Source organism: Odocoileus virginianus, chromosome 10 (assembly GCF_023699985.2).
Source record: "Odocoileus virginianus isolate 20LAN1187 ecotype Illinois chromosome 10, Ovbor_1.2, whole genome shotgun sequence".
NCBI lineage: Eukaryota > Metazoa > Chordata > Mammalia > Artiodactyla > Cervidae > Odocoileus > Odocoileus virginianus.
The window spans coordinates 25516862-25535286 of NC_069683.1; the positions used below are offsets into that span (position 1 = coordinate 25516862).

The 18425-nt window shown below is 33.9% G+C and overlaps 1 protein-coding gene across 1 annotated transcript in view; it reads left to right on the forward strand.

The window, feature by feature from the left end:
- CCDC73 (coiled-coil domain containing 73) overlaps positions 1-18425 on the forward strand; it is a 151990-nt gene that overhangs the window by 83301 nt on the left and 50264 nt on the right. The window contains exons 7-9 of the mRNA XM_020911278.2: positions 4991-5029; positions 12059-12194; positions 12436-12515. Of these exons, the coding sequence (XP_020766937.2) occupies positions 4991-5029; positions 12059-12194; positions 12436-12515 (255 nt within the window). The remainder of the gene's footprint in view (positions 1-4990; positions 5030-12058; positions 12195-12435; positions 12516-18425) is intronic.

The window sequence follows — 18425 nt, forward strand, 5'->3', positions numbered from 1 at the left end:
TCTTGTTTAGTCGCTAAGTTGTATCCAGCTCTTTGTGACCCCATGGACTGTAGCACATCAGGCTTCCCTGTGCTTCCCTACTTCCTGAAGTTTGCTCAAACTCATGTTTGTTGAGTCAGTGATGCTATCCAACCATCTCATCCTCTGTCGCCCGCTTCTTCTCCTGCCTTCAATATTTCCCAGAATCAGGGTCTTTTCTAATGAGTCAGCTCTTTGCATCAGGTGGCCAGAGTATTGGCACTTTGCCATCAGTCATTCCAATGAATATTCAGGGTTGATTTCCTTTAGGATTGACTGATTTGATCTCCTTGCAGTCCAAGGGACTCTCAAGAGTCTTCTCAAATACCACAGCTCAAAAATATCAATTCTTTAGTAATTCTGCATTACAGAATGTATTTTCCTGAATGATTTAAAAGTAATATGCCAATTTGATGCCCTATCTCCCCCAATACTGTACTGTCTCTCCTATAATCAAGGACATTCTCCTGTAAAACCATAACACAATCATAAAATCTTAAAGTTAATTTTGATATATAATTGTAATCTAATTCTTATGTTCCATTCAGGTTTTACCAGTTGTCTTAGCAAAAGGATCCAGTTTAAAATCTCACGTTACTCTTAGTTGTCATGTCTCTGTGATCTCTTTCAGTCTGTAACAGTTCCCCAGTCTTTGCATGAGTTTTATGCCTTTGAAACTCTTGAAGATCATAGACCAGTTATTTTGTATAATGTCCCCCAATTTCTGTTTGTATGATATTTCTTCATGAATAGAATCAGTTTATGCACTTTTGGCAGGAATATTACAGAAATAAGGCCTTGTTCCTGTAATCTAATCCTGTCAGAAATAGGTTATTTCAGTTATTTTATTTCGATGCTCAGATTGTCATTAGTTTGGCCAGTCGCTATCCATTCAGGCTGATTATTTAGCCTTATGGACATGTCTTTATCATTCTTTAGTGTTTTCTTGCTCTTAAGTAAAAACAAAATATACCAGGATCACCTTGTAGTTTAACTAACCTTGCCTTAGAATAAATCATTTCTCAACGTTTCCCTGGTTCCTTTCAGTGTAAAATGGAGTGTAGACATGCAGATCTCAGCACTGTTACACTCATTACTATTTGGGGTGTCACTGGTCTCAGACCCTGTCAATGGACAGAGCTAGGGAATTGATGTATATATTTAGGTACACACAAATATATAAACATGCGTTTATAATTATGTTTCTTTATCTATATATGTCAAAAACCATGAATTAACATAACTGCCAATTCTAATCCAAAACCCAAGGTTAATTTTATTTCCCTCCATATTTATATATTTCCTTTCTTTTACAGTAAAAATATGACTTTCTTTATTCTTAATAGATTTACTTATTTGATAAATTACCCTATATGTGACCAGGCTACCATTCTGCTACTCCTTCCTTCCTAATGTGAATACCCTCTTTTCCCTGCTTCAACTCTGACACCTGGGTCCCTTTTTCAGCACTGCTGACTAACCACCTTGCTCAGCTTTTGACTCCCCACAGTGAATGCCTCACCATCCAGGCCTGATTCATTGTTCTGCAATGCTGCTGCCTTGACCCTTTCACTCCTTCCCCACCTGATGAACTTGGGACTGATTTGTTCAGGAATGGGAGAAGTTAAATATTTTTATCACAGTATTAAAAAAAAATTATTCCCAAGTAACATAAATCTAGTTAATGGAAAGTTAATGGGAAAATAGATTTGCTCTAAACAAATGTACTTTACAGTCAATTTTTCATAAAATTTTCCATAAAGTGAGGGATAACTAGGAAAACATTTCTATGTTATCTTTGAAAGTACCTTCTATAGTTAATACATTAATTAGTCTTAGTATCTTTTTGATCCTGTATTAGAAAGATGCCTATATCTGATATTGCAAGCCCATTTTATGTGATTCAGAATGAAAAATCGTTATATAGAACATCCATAAAAATTTCATGTCAATCTAGTTACATTATTTTCAGATTTGACTTGTCATAGGGATGCAGCTACATGGTAGTTTTTTAAGTTGGGTAGTGCTCTGGAGGTGTTAATAAAATAGAATTGTGAGTCATGATTCAGAAAGAATAAAAGGGATATTAATGCAGGATAGTAATGTTTCAAGGACAGTGTCCTGAAAAAATTTGGTAAATTTTCTCTGTTTATCAGTTTTGTCTTTGGCTAATGGTAGCTGTACTAGTGAGGGTTCACCTGGGAAACAGAACCAATATTTTATTTATACATATATATATATGGCAGGCTACAGTCCATAGGGTCACAAAGAGTTGGACATGACTGAAGTGACAGCCCGCATGTATCTATATCTGTAGAGATGATATGTGGAATTGACTCACTTATTCCCACATTCACACAATTTGGAGGCAGAAAAGTGTTGTGAAAACTGAAGGTGTAATTCCAGTCTGAGTTCCAAGGATTGTCATTTTTTTTCCTCTAATTTTTCTGGGTGGGCTTCCCTGGTGGCTCAGCTGGTAAAGAATCCGCATTAAAGAATCTGCCTGTAATGTGGGAGATCTGGGTTTGATCCCCGGGTTGGAAAGATAACCTGGAGAAGGGAATGGCTACCCACTCCAGTATTGTGGCCTGGTGAATTCCAAGAAATGTATAGTCTGTAGGGTCTCATAGAGTCAGACACGACTGAGAGACTTTCACTTCACTTCAGTTCTGCTCTTTTACTTTTCTTTTGTCTGTTTCACCTAAAAAATACTGTGATCTCATCCAGTGTCTTTTCTTTAAAATGGGATCTCCATGCAAAGGGCTTCCAAATGTTTATCTCCAGCTCCAGATGCAGCCTGGATTGACTGGATGTCCAAAAGACATCTGAAACTTGACATGTTCAAAACGTAAGTTCCTAAAATCTCATCCCCCTGAAAACTAAATAACTTATTTGTCTTGTTGTTGTTGTTGTTAATTACAACTTCTTTCTTCCTATTGGAGATTTTTTTTTTTTTTTTAGCTTTTCTCTCAGAGTGTATCAAGAATCCAACCACTTCTCACTATGTCTTTTACTAACACCCTGGTCCTCTTTCATCATCCTCTTTCATCTCAATTGCAGTCGTTTATTGTGTTTTTCTTGCTGCCCCTCCTGTTCTCCTTCAGTTTTAACGTCACAGAGTGACCCTTTTAAAGAATAAGTTAGGTTAAGTCACATTTGTGCTTGCTGTTCCTCAGTGGCTTCCTGTCTCATTTGGTGCAAAGCATTATCATGTGCTACAAGACCTACAGTGGTTTGGTCCTACCCCCTCTCCTACTCTCCTCTGAACTCATTTTTTGCTGTTTTTTTTCCCTTGCTTACTAAACCTTCCAGCCACATTGGCGTCCTTGCTGTTCTATGACTACACAAGACATTTTCTCACCTTAGGGCCTTTGCAGTTGCTGGAATAATCTTCCTTACTTTCTAGTGAGTCTTTACTCACAAGTTGCCTTTTCAGAAAGACTTTCCTGGCCATCTGTGTAATCCTCTTCCCTAATTTATTATTTTTCTTAAGCACTTAGCAATATCTAGTAGAGCCATATATTTTAACTTATTTATATTGCTCATTATCTACATTCCCCAGAATTTATACTGGACAGGATTTTTTGGTCCAATACTATGCCTTCAGTGTCTACATGAGTACTTTACTTATAGTAAGCATTCATTGTTTGTTGAAGAAATGAATCACACATAACTGATTCCACCAAAATGAAAGGAAATTATTAACTTACTCAAGGCAGCATGGTGAAAAATTTATTTCATAGGAAATGTGAAGTAATGAACTCTTGTTTAAATTTTAACAAATGCTAGGTGAGTTCAAGTAAACAAACGCTCATACATGGCTTTGTTGTTGTTAAGTCACTCAGTCACGTCTGACTCTGTGACCTCATGGACTGTAACCCACCTGGCTTCTCTGTCCTGGGATTTCCTGGACAAGAATACTGGAGTCGGGTTGTCATTTCCTTCTCCAGGGGATCTTCCTGACCCAGGGATCAAACCCACATCTCCTGTATTGGCAGGCAGATTCTTTACTGCTGAGCAAGCAGAGAAGCACTCTAGCTGGAGCTTAACTTGGCCTACCACTCTGGAGGACTGTTATGTGTAATGACAATTGTTAAGTCTATAACAATGAACATATCTTAGGAGTTCTGCTTCATGGGATTCATTCTGCTAAAATGAATAACTACAGAGTTTTTTTGGTATAACATATTTATTTCAGAATTCTTTCATAGAACTGAAAACTGGGTAAGTCTACAAGAATAGCAATTTGATAAAACTATGGTAGAGGGTTAAACAGTGGAATCCTATGCAACCATTAAAAACTTGTGTTGTAGATTAATTTGTGATATAAGGTGTTTGGTATATATTAAGTAAAAATAACATTACAAAATAGTACATATATTATTATTCTACCCTGTTCCCCACTGACTCTCTTTTAAAATACATAGAAAAATACCTGGAAGCACCATGGTATTAATGATTGCTATTTCTGGGTTGTGAGATGGTTTTTTTAAGACAACATTTTTCCTTGTGCTTATCTATTTTATCAATTTTTTCAACAGAAGAGCTGATATTAATTAGCAAACCTGCCTAGAGTTCTTTGCTGTTCTTCTTGCTTTATTTTTCTTCATAGTAGTTGTCACTGTCTAATTTCTGTACTTTTTGTTTATATTTTATTGTCTGTCTGCCACCACCCCCACTAGACAGAAAGCTTGTTAAGAACAGGGACTTGGTTTGCTGTTGTATCCCAGGATCCTAGGAAAATGGCTGGCATATAGTACTTGCTCTATAAATACATGTTGAATAAATAAAAAAATAAATGTATTTTGTTATGAGAAATACAGTTATGGTAAATAATACTTTGAAAAAATGTCATTGGGAAGAAGTGCATAGAAGATAAATGTCATATAGCATACAATTTTAGTTTCAGAAGGAATTTATAGAAAATAGCTAAAAAGTTTTAATGAAGTTTTTTCTGCTTATTTTATTCAAGGTTTCTAAATATTCTTTACAGAAGAAAGTGAATGAAATGGTAAGGAAATTTCAAAATATTTACCCACTAGCCCCAAATTAGTACATAATGTATACAGTACTTTTGTCAAATTAATGTGATACTTATAGTAAAAAGGAGTTGAAACTGGATATTTATATCCATTTTAAAGGACTGAATTTTAATTTCACATGTAGCTTAAATGAATTATTTCACAAGTTTATTTCCAGTTTACACAGTGTTTACACGTGTGTGTGTGTTAGTCATTCAGTCTTGTCTGACTGTTTGTGACCCCATGGCCTGTAGCCTGCCAGGCTCTTCTGTCCATGGGATTTCCCAGGTAGGAATACTGGAGTGGGTAGCCATTCCCTCCTCCAGAGGATCTTCTTAACCCAGGGATTGAATCTGGGTCTCCTGCATTGCGGGCAGGTTCTTTACCATCTGAGTCACCAGGGCTCAGTGTTTACATATGACAAAACAAATTTAACATAGTTCCTGAATTACTGGTAGAGGTCTGTATCAAAACTGAACAACAAAGAAGTGAAATCAGAACTGTGAAATCCCTTATTTTAATGGTGTCTTTTATAGGTATTTGTGTAAATGTGTAGTTATTACTTTTAGCCTGAAAAACTGAAATGATATGAAGTAACATTTGAATACTGCACTTGAGATATGGTACTCATCCTTTATCAGTCAACAAGTATTTATTTGTTGCACATTCCTCTTATGTAATATATTAAAATTAATATTTGCATTTTTACAACAGTATTTTAGGAAATTTTTACTTTGATATTCTCTCTATCCCTATTTGATAGAAAAGAATTTTTTATCTGTATTTTTGGCTGAGCAAAATCCTCCCATATCCACTTACATCTTAAAAGAGCTTTTTGGGTGTCTTTATGCTATTTCATTCTTTTTGGATCAGACTATAAGGCAAGTGAAACTAATTTTTGAGTAAGGTTTGTCTATTTATGAGAAGTAAGAAATGAGAAATCACTCCTTATGACATTGAATACAAAAATATAAAGTAAGTATTTTGCTTATTGAAATGTTTTGATGGGTTAGAAAATAAAAGCCTCAGAGAGATTGCTGAGCTTGATTGAATAAAAGATCTGAAAATTTTGTCACTGTTCAACTGGAAAGACTAAAGATAATATTGTCAGACTCTTTTAAACTATGATTTTAATTAAGGAGCTGAAAAACTAGATTCCGATTTAGCTTTAAGTACCATGACATTTGTACTGAAAGTCATCTTCAACGCTACAGTGGTTTTACACAAAATATAGTGAAATTGAATAATGTACCCTCTGACCTGGGAGATAAGGCTACAAGTTAAAGATCAAAGGCAACATAAAATGCATTTTGTTTTATTCCACTTTAAAATTTCATCAGACAGATACTTGTAATCTTAAAAACAAATGGAAACATGCAATATACTTGTGATAGTTTTTGGTCAGTTTTGAGTGTTGTATTGTGAATTAAGATTCTTAAGAACCTACTAAAATGATATTTGAATTATAGTTATAATTTTTTCTGACATTTCAGGGCATTAAATGAATCACTTTACATTAAAATTATTTTATATATTGATAGGTACACAATATTTTATGCCAATTCTGGCAGACTGTGCATTTTAGATGATTGACTTAAAAATAATCTTTTTAAAAAACATTCTTTTATTATTCATTTTACATTATTCTTATATAGTTCAGGTGACTTTTTTTAAAAAAAAATTATTTTTGGCTGTGCTGAGTCTTCATTGCTGATCAGTTTTCTCTAGTTGTGGTGAGCAGGGGCTACTCTCTAGTTACAGTGTGCAGCTTTCTCATTGCAGTGGCTTCTCGCATGGAGCATTGTCTCCGGGGTGTGTGGTCTTCAGTAGTTGAGGCTTGCCGGCCCTAGAGTACAGGCTCAGTCGTTGTGGTGGATGGGTTTAGCTTGCTCTGCAGCATGTGGGATCTTCCCAGATCAGATTCTGTACCTTATCTCCTGCATTGGCAGGCAGATTCTTTCCCACTGAGCTACCAGGGAAGTGCTAAACAGTGTTCAATAATCCAATTAATTTTATTCAGATTAGCACATTATCTTTTTATATTACTTGACTGTGCAAGACAGGAAAAAGATAGTCATTTGTGTCAAGGCAGGACTTTGGGAAGCAGTTGATAAAGTTGTGTCCCAAAAGAAATCATTTAAAAATAGTACAGATCTAATATTATAAAGAAGTTCATGATTTCCTATAGGCAGGCTCTTAACTATTAGTAAAATTCTGTCTTGTGGGAATTCAGTATGTTGATTTTCATGTAGTGGTGGCATGTCTCTAAATAAATTAACTCAATTATGAATGGAAAGATTCATCTGTCTCTGAAAGTACCAAAACCTTCTCTTGAACAAATGATCATATTGATCACTACCAATAAGACAAATACAACAAAAATGGTAAAAAATAAACTATAGAACATCAAATTAATTGATTTGGTCATTGATGAAAATCTTTCCTGTTTGTATAGGTGACTATGTTGTGTAGCTGAGTAACCAATAGAACTAATGAACAAAATAAACACTTATTTAACCATCTCTTAGTTACAGTTTATTTCTTTTTTGTATATTACTTTTCCTCTAAAGAAAAGACTTACAAGGAGGATTTAGTTTTCTTTATTAAATTATAACAAAATTTCAGCATTGAAGGTTTTGATGAGATTTGGAATTACCACATATTTTCGTTCAGAGTAGAATATTTTTAGACTAAAGATTTGTCTGGAAATAATCTTTGTGATTATAATATTATATACATCTGTACACATAAAATATGTAACTTTAGTGTTTTTAAGTTGTGACCAAAAAGGTGAAAATATCTTAAAGTTACCATGAGTTTTTGAAAAGTGAATTTTATAGCTCATTATTTATTTTGGGTTTATATTAAAGAAACTAAAAGGTAATTTGCAAAATGAGGAAATATATAAAGTTTATTTATAAATATATAAATAGGATGAATAATATATATAGTTTGGCTTTGGGTTTTGAATCTTTTTCTCTAAAATTTACTTATATGAACTAATTGTTCATTTATTTCCTTATAGAGACTTTTCAGATCAGTCTCTGTAAGGAAACAAGAAAGGAGAAAATGAGCAGCTTTGCTTTATTAGTAAGTATGGTTGTAGAAAGTTGAGTGTAAATGTTATTTTTAAATTATTTCTATTTTAAGTGCCTTAAGGGTCTTTTAAGTAAACTTTTAGACCACACACATAGACACACACACGTACACACACATGCTCATAATTATGTATGTGCTGTTTTCCTGTAATCTTGATTTTCAAAGATTAAATTTGTTTAAAATAAGGTATGTGACATTAATTTTCTTGTGAACAGTGTTTTGCATTTAGTAGTAAAATTGTGTGAAAGAGAAAACAAGTTGACACAATTCACAGAGTTAAAAAGAACAAAAACACTATATACTCAGTGATTTCTTAGTCATAATCTTTATCATGGTACCATCTGGTGGCTCAGAAGATAAAGAATCTGCCTGCATTTGGAGACCTGGGTTCTTTCCTGGGTTGGGAAGATCCCCTGGAGAAGGGAACGGCAACCCACTCCAGTATTCTTGCCTGGAGAATTCCATGGACAGAGGAGCCTGGTGGGCTATAGTCATGGGGTCACGAAGAGTTGAACACAACTGAGCAACTAACACACACACCTATGTAATGTTATAACAGCACCATCACTACAGTTGTGTTATTCTTTATAATGTTCTTAAGTTTCTCAGGCAGGTGTTACCAATCTGCTTTTTGTTGTTGCTTCCCAAAGAATTTAAACTGTTGACAGTTACGCAGCTAGTGGCAAACTGCCCTCTTCATCTCAAAACTAAATCAAGGCAGCCAGCTAGGTTCATATGTGAACAGTCTTACAGGGTCCTATGTGAGCCAGTGAGCTATAGATGCCTACTGTGATTTGAAAGACTTTATAGCATTTATCATGGCCATTGAATAGACTAATTGTATTTGAAAATCAGAAGTTGTGTCATGCAGAACTAATGAAGCTGCGTTTTAATTCAACTTAGACTTCAAGCAAAGAATGTTGGAATAGGGTATATCACAAACTAATCTAATGTGTATAGAGCTCTATGTATGTAGAGAATACCTATGAACTCACTTTAATCTTTGCTGCATTTTTTTTTTTTTTTTGCTGCACTATGTGGCATGCAGGATTGTAGTTCCCCAACCAGGGATTGAACTTGTGTCCCCTACAGTGGAAGTGCAGAGTTCTAACCCCTGGACTACCAGGGAATTCCCCTTTGCTGCCTTCTTAATTATCAGGATTAGTTAACCTTTGCAGGCATTGACAGTATTAATGTCTGAGTATATGTAGTGGACAGTATTCTCATAAAGGCTATATGAAAATTGATTTGACTTGTAGATTGAGAGAATTCCTTAAATTGAAAAAAATGTTTTTAGACCAATCTTTAGTGAAATTGTATTGGGTTGCTATACATTTCCTGAAAGGAATGTAATTCTCTCAGTTCAGTTCAGTTGATCAGTCGTGTCCGACTCTGCGACCCCATTGACTGCAGCACGCTAGACTTCCCTGTCCATCACCAACTCCTGGAGCTTACGCAAACTCATATCCATGATGCCACAAACTCACATCCGTGGCACCATCCAACCATCTAATCCTCTATTGTCCCCTTCTTCTCCCACCTTCAGTCTTTCCCAGCATCAGGGTCTTTTCCAGTGAGTTGGTTCTTCACATTAGGTGGCTAAAGTATTGGAACTTTCAGCTTCAGTATCAGTCCTTCTAGTGAATATTCAGGACTGATTTCCTTTAGGATTGACTGGTTGGATCTCCTTGCAGTCCAAGGGACTCTCAAGAGTCTTCTCCAACACCACAGTTCAAAAGCATCAATTCTTCGGCGCTCAGCTTTCTTTATAATCCAACTCTGACATCCATACATGACTACTGGAACAATCATAACTTTGACTAGATTGACCTCTAGATTAGAGAATTAAGTGATATTTTAGAGGTACAGAATATGGGTCGTTATTTTTCATTGTTTAGTTATTGATAATAGTGACTACCTAGGTAAGCATAATTGGAGAAGGGCATGGCAACCTATTCCAGTATTCTTGACTGGGAAATTCCATGGACAGAGGAGCCTGGCAGGCTACAGTCCATGGGATTGCAAAGAGTCAGACATGACTGAAGAGACTGAACAGGTAAGCATAAGATCTCAGGAGTAAGTGTACTTGTCAGTTTGTTTGAATTTATGACTGCTGCATGCTTAATTCAAATGATTTAAGTAGTGAATTTGAAAAGCCCATAGAAGTACAAGAAAAAATTTAACTGATCTTTTAGAAATGTTGCCAGCTTATCATTTTGCTTAAAATCATTAAAAAAAAAAAAATCTTTGAAAAGATGTTCACCAGATTTCCCAAGTTAATATAGTTAGGTGCAACTTAAATTATAACATGTGTTCCTTATTAATATTACAGAGGGTTATTCTTATTCCAGATAAAAACTAATTAATCTATTGAAGGCACCTTTATCATTTAAGGAATAATAATAACAAACCATTATACTGTACTTGTTATGTAACAGGCTCTTGTTTTAGTGCTGTGTATGTATTATTAATAATTTGTATTATCTTCACAACTCTAAGAGGGAGATGCTGTTGTAATCTATTTTAAAGACAGGGTAGATTATTTTCCCAAAATCACACAGCAACTAAATTACAAAGGCAAGATTTAAACAGGCAGACTATCTTTTGACCACTCTACTATACTGTCTGTTTTTTGGTGTTAAGCAGTATAAAATGGCTCTGTTTAACTTACACAAGAGGAAATTTAGGGGAGACACAGTCAGAGTCAGGAATGGTTTTGAAAATGAACAGGGACTAGGTTAATACCAGGGTTTGTGAAGCAGGATGTATTAACCCGGGACAGAGGTCTCATATCAGTCTAGATAGGGTCGCCCCTGAACTTCTTTAGTTTTATGGTCTCTTTTGCTCACAGTTGAAATTCCAATAAAGTAGGAATCAGTTGGTTTGTTTGGGGTAATATGCCCTACACTTTACTAGGGAAGTATAGGACCCTGTGAATTTTAGTCCTAGCAGATTATAATGAAGAACTATTTCAAATAAATACTTGAAATTGTGTTACTTTTGTGTAAGGGAAATAGACGCTGGCTAGGTAAATCTAACAAATTGCCAGTGTTGAAACTGTATGAGATAGCAGTTCACTCAGAAAGTAATTACTGAGTACTTGTTGATGGGCCTACATTGTTCTTTGTTTCTCATCTCTCAATAGAAACGAAAGCATGTGGCAGAAATGAATGAAAGTTATGAAACCAATCAATGATTCTGCTAATGCCAAAGTCAAAAACTTTTGAAGAGTATTACTGATTCTGTTAACATAATATTTCTTTTAAAAACTTTAAGTCATTTTTCTGAGTGTGGAAAGACAGACTCCTTTAGCTGAAAGCAATGAAGGCCCATAGTATATTCTATTGATACATAGGGTCCAGTTTTTACCAACTGTGTCTCCCAGCTTAAGTTAACTTTCTGCTATATTATATTGTCTCACTGTCACTGATAGATAGTTTTTATGATTCCATTTTTAACAGAGTGAGAAGGTGCTGTATCATTAAAATTAATTTCAGAAAAATTATCTGAGTTTTGATAATGCGTATGCCAGCAAATTTAGAGGAAAATTTATTTCCTAAATTGTCAAAAGTATTTCTTTAATAATACTCCCCTCACTTTGCTTAGTGCTGTACTGGACTAATTAACTTTTCTATAAACAACCAACTGATTTTTTAAAAAAAATTATAAATAAGAGAAATAAAATTTTAAGTGATTATTTTGTTATAGGAAAAAAGTGCTTTAATTTTACCTAGATTTAGAAATATCTGTTAACTAATATTTTCTCCCTAAGGTATACTCAGAGAGTACTTTTTCATGACATATTTATGTTAATAACAATAGTTATTAAAATGATAAATTTTTATATATGTTTAATAAATGTGTGTATATGTATGTATGTGTTATGTATGTAGAACATTTAAAATAACTCTTCAAAATAGGAACAGAAAGTCCAGTTACATCTTCTGGCTAAAGAAGATCATCAGAAGCAACTGAATGAAATTGAGAAATACTATGCTATAATAACAGGTCAATTTGGATTGGTAAAAGAGAATCATGAAAAGTTAGAACAAAATGGTAGGTTCTATCTTACTTAAACTTACATATTTAATAGGAAATGTTTAAATGGACTTATTTATAATGAATAAATTGAACCTATCTGATACTAGTAATAGTAAATGACAGTTTAATTAACATTATTAAATTAGCAATAACTAAATATATATTTCATTGCAGTCATTTTCCTTGTCCATGTTAGTAGTATTTCCTTAAAATGTACATTGAAATAATGTTTTCCTAAGTGTCTTTCATGTTGCAGTACAGGAAGCAATACAGCTAAACAAAAGGCTTTCGGATTTAAATAAAAAACGAGAATCTGAGATACACAGTTTAAAGAAGGTATGATTGGTATACTCTTTTGTATTATATAAAAATTGACCTAACATAATTAGTTTTATGAAATAATATCAGAAAAGTTGGATAGTTTTATTTGTAGAAAGATAAAGAAAATGTTTTAAATACAGATTTATAAACTTTGAGTTAAGATTTCAATAAGTGTAATGAATGTATTTATTCTAACCCACTCAAAATATTGTTTCTTTGACTCATGACTAGTGGCAAACATTTTTATGGTGGCGTGTATTATCAATAAGCGTTTGCTATATGTTAATCTCATTAGCACCATTCATTCATTCAGTATTTGAGTAGCTGTATGTGCCGGGTACTATATGGCACTGAGGATACAGACATGAAGAAAATAAACATGTTCCTGCTTTGTTGAGTCCAGTGGAGGAGTTATATATAAAACAGTCACACAGATGAAATAATTTAAAATTGTTATAAATGATATGAAGAAAAAATAAAAAATGTGATGATATTTTCATAGGTGACTTTATTACATTGGAGATAAAGTGGTGGGGGAGGGACGAGATTAATAGTTCAGGCAAAGGAACAGCAAAAGCCTTGATAAGGTAGAGTTTAGTATATTTAAGGAACTAGAAAAAGTCAGGTATGGCCGGAGTACTTTGAGTGAAGGAGTGCATTGGATATTTATTGGTTGCTTACTGAGCATCAGTATCCCCTTTGTCCTTCCTAAACTTACACAGATTCTTGTTTTGATGCCTCCAACTTTAGAGAGGAACCCTAAATTGGCAGAAAGCCATAAACATATTTCATTACTCTAGCCACAATCATTGATTCAGGAATAGATAAATGACCTTAGCCAGTGGTTATAAACCAGGAAGAATGTAACCCCTACTGGGGCTGGCAGTCATACTATTAATACAGTCATGAGAAGCTAAAAGGAGCAACCTGACGATGTGGATGCCAGATTGCCGTGATGTTAAAGAAACCTGTTCTTTGATGACATTTATGAGTTCCTGAATGGATCAACCCTATATTTGCCCTACCTTTAGACTTTCAGTTTTGTGAGCCAATGAATCCCGATTATTTTTTTAAACCAGTTTCATTAGGACTAGTTTAATTTTCCATTATTTGTAACTAAAAATATCTCCTCTGATACAAGGGGAGAGTGGTATGAGAGGAAAGAGAAATAGGCAAGGCCTTTTTCTTTTTACTGAACATGACCTCTTATTTCCTTCTCCTAATCTTTTCAAAGCCCTAGATGGAATAATACCACTTTGGACCACCTCCTTTTCCCTGAGAGAATTAAGTACCTGTCTTTACTGACACTCAGAAAATCCTTTGGAGCAATCACTAAGTGACATTTAAATGTCTGTGATTTTCTGAAGTTTGAATATGATATACCTGGGTTTAATTTTTTGGTCACATTTTCTTGTGTTCTCTGAGTTTCTTGGATTGTGGTTTGGTGTGTGACATTAATTTGGGGAAAGTCAATCATCAGTGCTTCAAATATTGCTTCTTTTCCTTCTTTTCTTCTCCTCCTGGTATTTCCATTATGCATGGGTTATAATTTGCTTATGTGACCCTCAATTGATGGATGTTCTCTTATGCCTCTTTCAGTCTTTTTAATTTTTGTTTTCAGTTTTGGAATTTCTGTTGTCATATCCTCAAGCTGAGAGATTATTTACTCAGCCATGTCAAATCTACTATTAAGACCAACAAAGGCATTCTTCATTTCTATTTCAGTGTTTCTGAAGCATTTCTTTTTGATTCTTGTTTAGAATTTACATCCTCTCTTTACATTATCCATCTATTCTCTCATGTTTTGTCTGTTTTTTCTATTAAAGCTTTTAGCATATTATTCATAGTTTTTTTTTATTCATAGTTTTTAAAACTATGTCTTAAAAACTGATTAAGTCTGATAACCCAAGTCTGATAGTTCTAAATTCCTGACATATCTGACTCTGGATCTGAGGCTTGTTTAGTCTCTTCAAACTTTGTTTTTTGCCTTTTAGTATGCCTTGTAATTTGTTTGTTGGAAGACAGACATGATATACTGGGTGAAAAGAATTGCAGTTAATAGGCTTATAGTAATATAAAGGTGGGGGGATGGGTGTCTTATGATTAGATGGTCCTGTTGCCCTTGGATTGTGAATTTCACCAGTGTTTCTCAGTCCCTGCCCACCCACCTCATATTGTACAGGATGGTTGGAGAGTTGGATATTATTCTTCCCTCAGGTAGTTTATATTCAAGTCAAATAGTTTCTCATAAAGGCAGGACTTGTTGATAAGAACAGAATGAGGTGGTGTATTTCAGAATGGTTCCTTTTCCTCCTGGTTCTAGCAGGAGGAATTTTTCACTGATATTCACTGTGAGAGGACCTTGAGATAAAATGCCACAAAAGTGTGAGGGCCCCCATGAGTGTGTCCTGCTGAAGTTTTTAACTCCCAGAATTGTCTACTCTAAGCCTCCAGGAATTAGTTAATTACAGTTCAGTTTTTCCTACCTTGGTATTGGTGCATGTGAAGGTTTCTGTTTATGATTTTCTATAGTCAACTCTCCATTCCTCTGATTTTTGAGGCAGCAGTTTGTCTTATGACCTCATTTCTTTAGTGGATGTAAGAGGAGTTGTTGATTTTCAGTTTGCTCAGCTTTTTACGTGTGGTAGAATCAAATGGAAACTTGTAACTAAGCTTCTTACATGCTGGAGAAACTGGAAAACTTTTTAACTGTAATTTTACCAAAATTAAAAATATATTAAGATAATTTATTTATAGAGACGCAGGCTTAAATTTTGAGAATGTTTGTGCTACCAGATGAATGACATATACTTTAGTGCATAATTCAAGAAATCAGGAAATTTTACTGCTTTATCTTTTAGTATCATTTCAAGGAAAGCAGGACCACTTGGGATAAAGATTAATGTGACTTCTAAATGCTAAACCAAGGTTCAAAGACCATTAATATTTGTAACACTATTATATCTAGTCTTGTTCTTATATATAAAACAAGTGAAAGTGTTTGTCTCTCAGTCGTGTCCAATTTTTTGCCACCCCATGGATTGTAGCCTGCCAGTCTCCTCTGTCCATGGAATTCTCCAGGCAAGAATACTGGAGTGGGTAGCCATTCCCTTCTCCAGAAGATCTTCCTGACTTGATTGTATAACTGCCCATAAATTGGTTTCATATTCTCTGGACTTTATCCAGGGACCAGAAGTAAGATCATAGAAGTAGCCCAGTACAGAATGTTAGAATGGTAATAAGCATGTGTCTCTAGCCCTTAAAAGTCTTATGTCTATCCAAAAAACTACCTAAGAGGACAATTTATATGTAAAGAATATTTTTTTCAGTCACATTTAAGAATAATAAAGATGGCTCTTTTAATATAAGGAGAGAAAGCTGTAATTTGAAAATTTTGTCTGTCATTTCAATCAGAATTGTTAAATGGACCGTTCATTTTTTTTTATGGTAAAATACTCTGATTCTTTTTTTTCCTTTTTAAAATTAAATTATTTTTTAATTGAAGGATAATTGCTTTACAGAATTTTGTTGTTTTCTGTCAAACCTCAACATGAATCCGCCATAGATATAAATATATCCCCTCCCTTTTGAACCTTCCTCCCTGAGCCATTCATTTTTATCAATAAAAACTTTGAATGGAAATATAAACAATATTGACTGAATAGTTGTGAATAAACACATTTTTAGTGATATCGCTTTAGTTTATTTTTTTGTTTGACACTGTTACCATTGTCCTAAATGATTAAATCATTAATTTGGTGATTATATTGAAAGAGTCATATGTGCCTCTATTCAGTTAGTCATTTGCATTATTTTGAAAATATTATACCTCATAAAGTTCTCTACTAAATTATGTATTTTTCATTAAATAAGAACAAATATTTCATTGTAACATAATTGTTTGTTTGTTATTTAGTCACTCAGTCGTGTCCGACTCTTTGCGACCCCATGGATGTAGCCTACCAGGCTCCTCTGTCCATGGGATTCTCCAGGCAAGAGTACTGGACGGGGTTGCCATTTCCTTCGAGACTATTGTATTTCTAATGTGTAGTTTAAGACCGACCTGTAGATGGAGATGAGGTCTGTGTGAATCCATGGAGAGTTTCCTGTGCTGGATTTATGTGAAAGGAGTAAAGGACATCTGTACATGAGTAGAATAGTGCTGCTCCTGAGCACACTTGCCCCCTTTTCCCACATCTTGCCACCTTGTTCAGGGGTGTCATATGATGGTGGCCTCTGTCACTACAGAAAGCATTAAGGCAGTAATCATGCTGCTAAATAGTTCTTGGAAGAGAGATTTTATAGAAAGGTAAAGTGGGAATGTTATTACCTTTGAGAGTTCCATATTCAAATAGCTGAAAGGATAAGCATTTATGAATGTATTTTAGCAGATAGTTTTTAATATTTCAGACATTCTCAGTATAAAAATTTTGTGTTTCTTAGTGTAGTCTTGATTTTTAACTTTAAGAAAACTTTTTTTTCTGTTTTTCTTCTTTAGAGGCTAATCAAGCCTAATATTAAAAACATTTTTTTAGATTACTCATTTAAAACTTTTAATCATTAATTTTTCTAAAGTTAATTTTTCTTTTTCTTTTATGCTGTTGTTTGATTTTGTCCAGGACAGTTATTGGTTTGTGATAAGATGGAATTCTTTTTTTGTGTGTGGAGCAAAGTTAAACAGACCAAACTTAGTTGTTAGATAAAACTAAGTATTACAGTTCTGAATGCTGGCTTCACCATTATGGCAATCATGAAGGATTCCTGATACTATCTGTGTGCTGCATTCATAACCTCTGCTATTTGTCTGAGTAAACGTCAGAGCACTCAAGGAGATAGTGATATTTAACAGACTACCTCATACCAAAAGAGGAGGGGTAAAGGAGAAAAGGGCATGATATTTATGACTCTAGGAACTATAAGTTGTAATTTAATGAGATCAAAGCTTGTACTGTTTATTTGCTGCACTAACAGCTTTGAATAAAATGGGTAGAAACCAGACAATGTACTAAAAGTTTAGGATATTTAAAAGCTATAAGGGCTATAAAACCAAAAGCATATTTTCAGTGGAAAATAATTTCTTAAAGATTTCTAATTTTAATTTAATGTGCTCCTAAGATTAAGTAATTATAAGAGAAAAACAAAGACATAAGAAATGATGAGTTTCTACTTTCATCAGTTGCATACTGGATTTTTTCCCCTTCTCTCTCCCTTCCCACTTCCCTGTTGTTTCATAGTAATTATTATAAAAGAATTGATATATTTCAGAGTATCTTCTATAAAACTTAGCTGATTACAACAGCTCCATGATTTCAGTTGTTGAAAAATGTAGAAAGACATAGAAGTTTGTTCTACTTTGTAACCTTGACAGAGAAAAACTTAAAGAAAACCAACTCTTTTTTAATTTACAGAATTATAAGATACTATATCTGAATATAAGTTTAGCCATGTATCTTAGCTTAATTATATTTTTATCAATAGGGCTTTGTATCTTAGGAATGAGTCTAGAACAGATCACTAGTATAAAGCAAGCCATCTAATTAATTCCTAAGTTATTTACTTCATACACTTACTCCAAGAAAACCCAATATAAAAAATTAAAAATGGTTGCAAATTTTCTTTTAAAAATCATTTTAGTGTGCAAATAAGCAGCTTGAAAGCAAAGTTTTAGAACATCATGTGTAAAGAAAAATGTACATTATTTTAAACCTAATATCATTGTCTTTTAAAAAATCAATTTAGCATATAAGACTTTTTTTATTAATCAGGTGGTGTTTGACTAAATTCCAATTAACAACACAAATATTAGTCAAATTTAGATTAAAATTTTGAGGTTTTCTAACAGATGCTTTCCCTTAGTCTCCTAAAGTTTTATGAAGTTTAATTAATTGCTGAATTGACTGTCTTTATTTTTGTATTTTTTAGTAT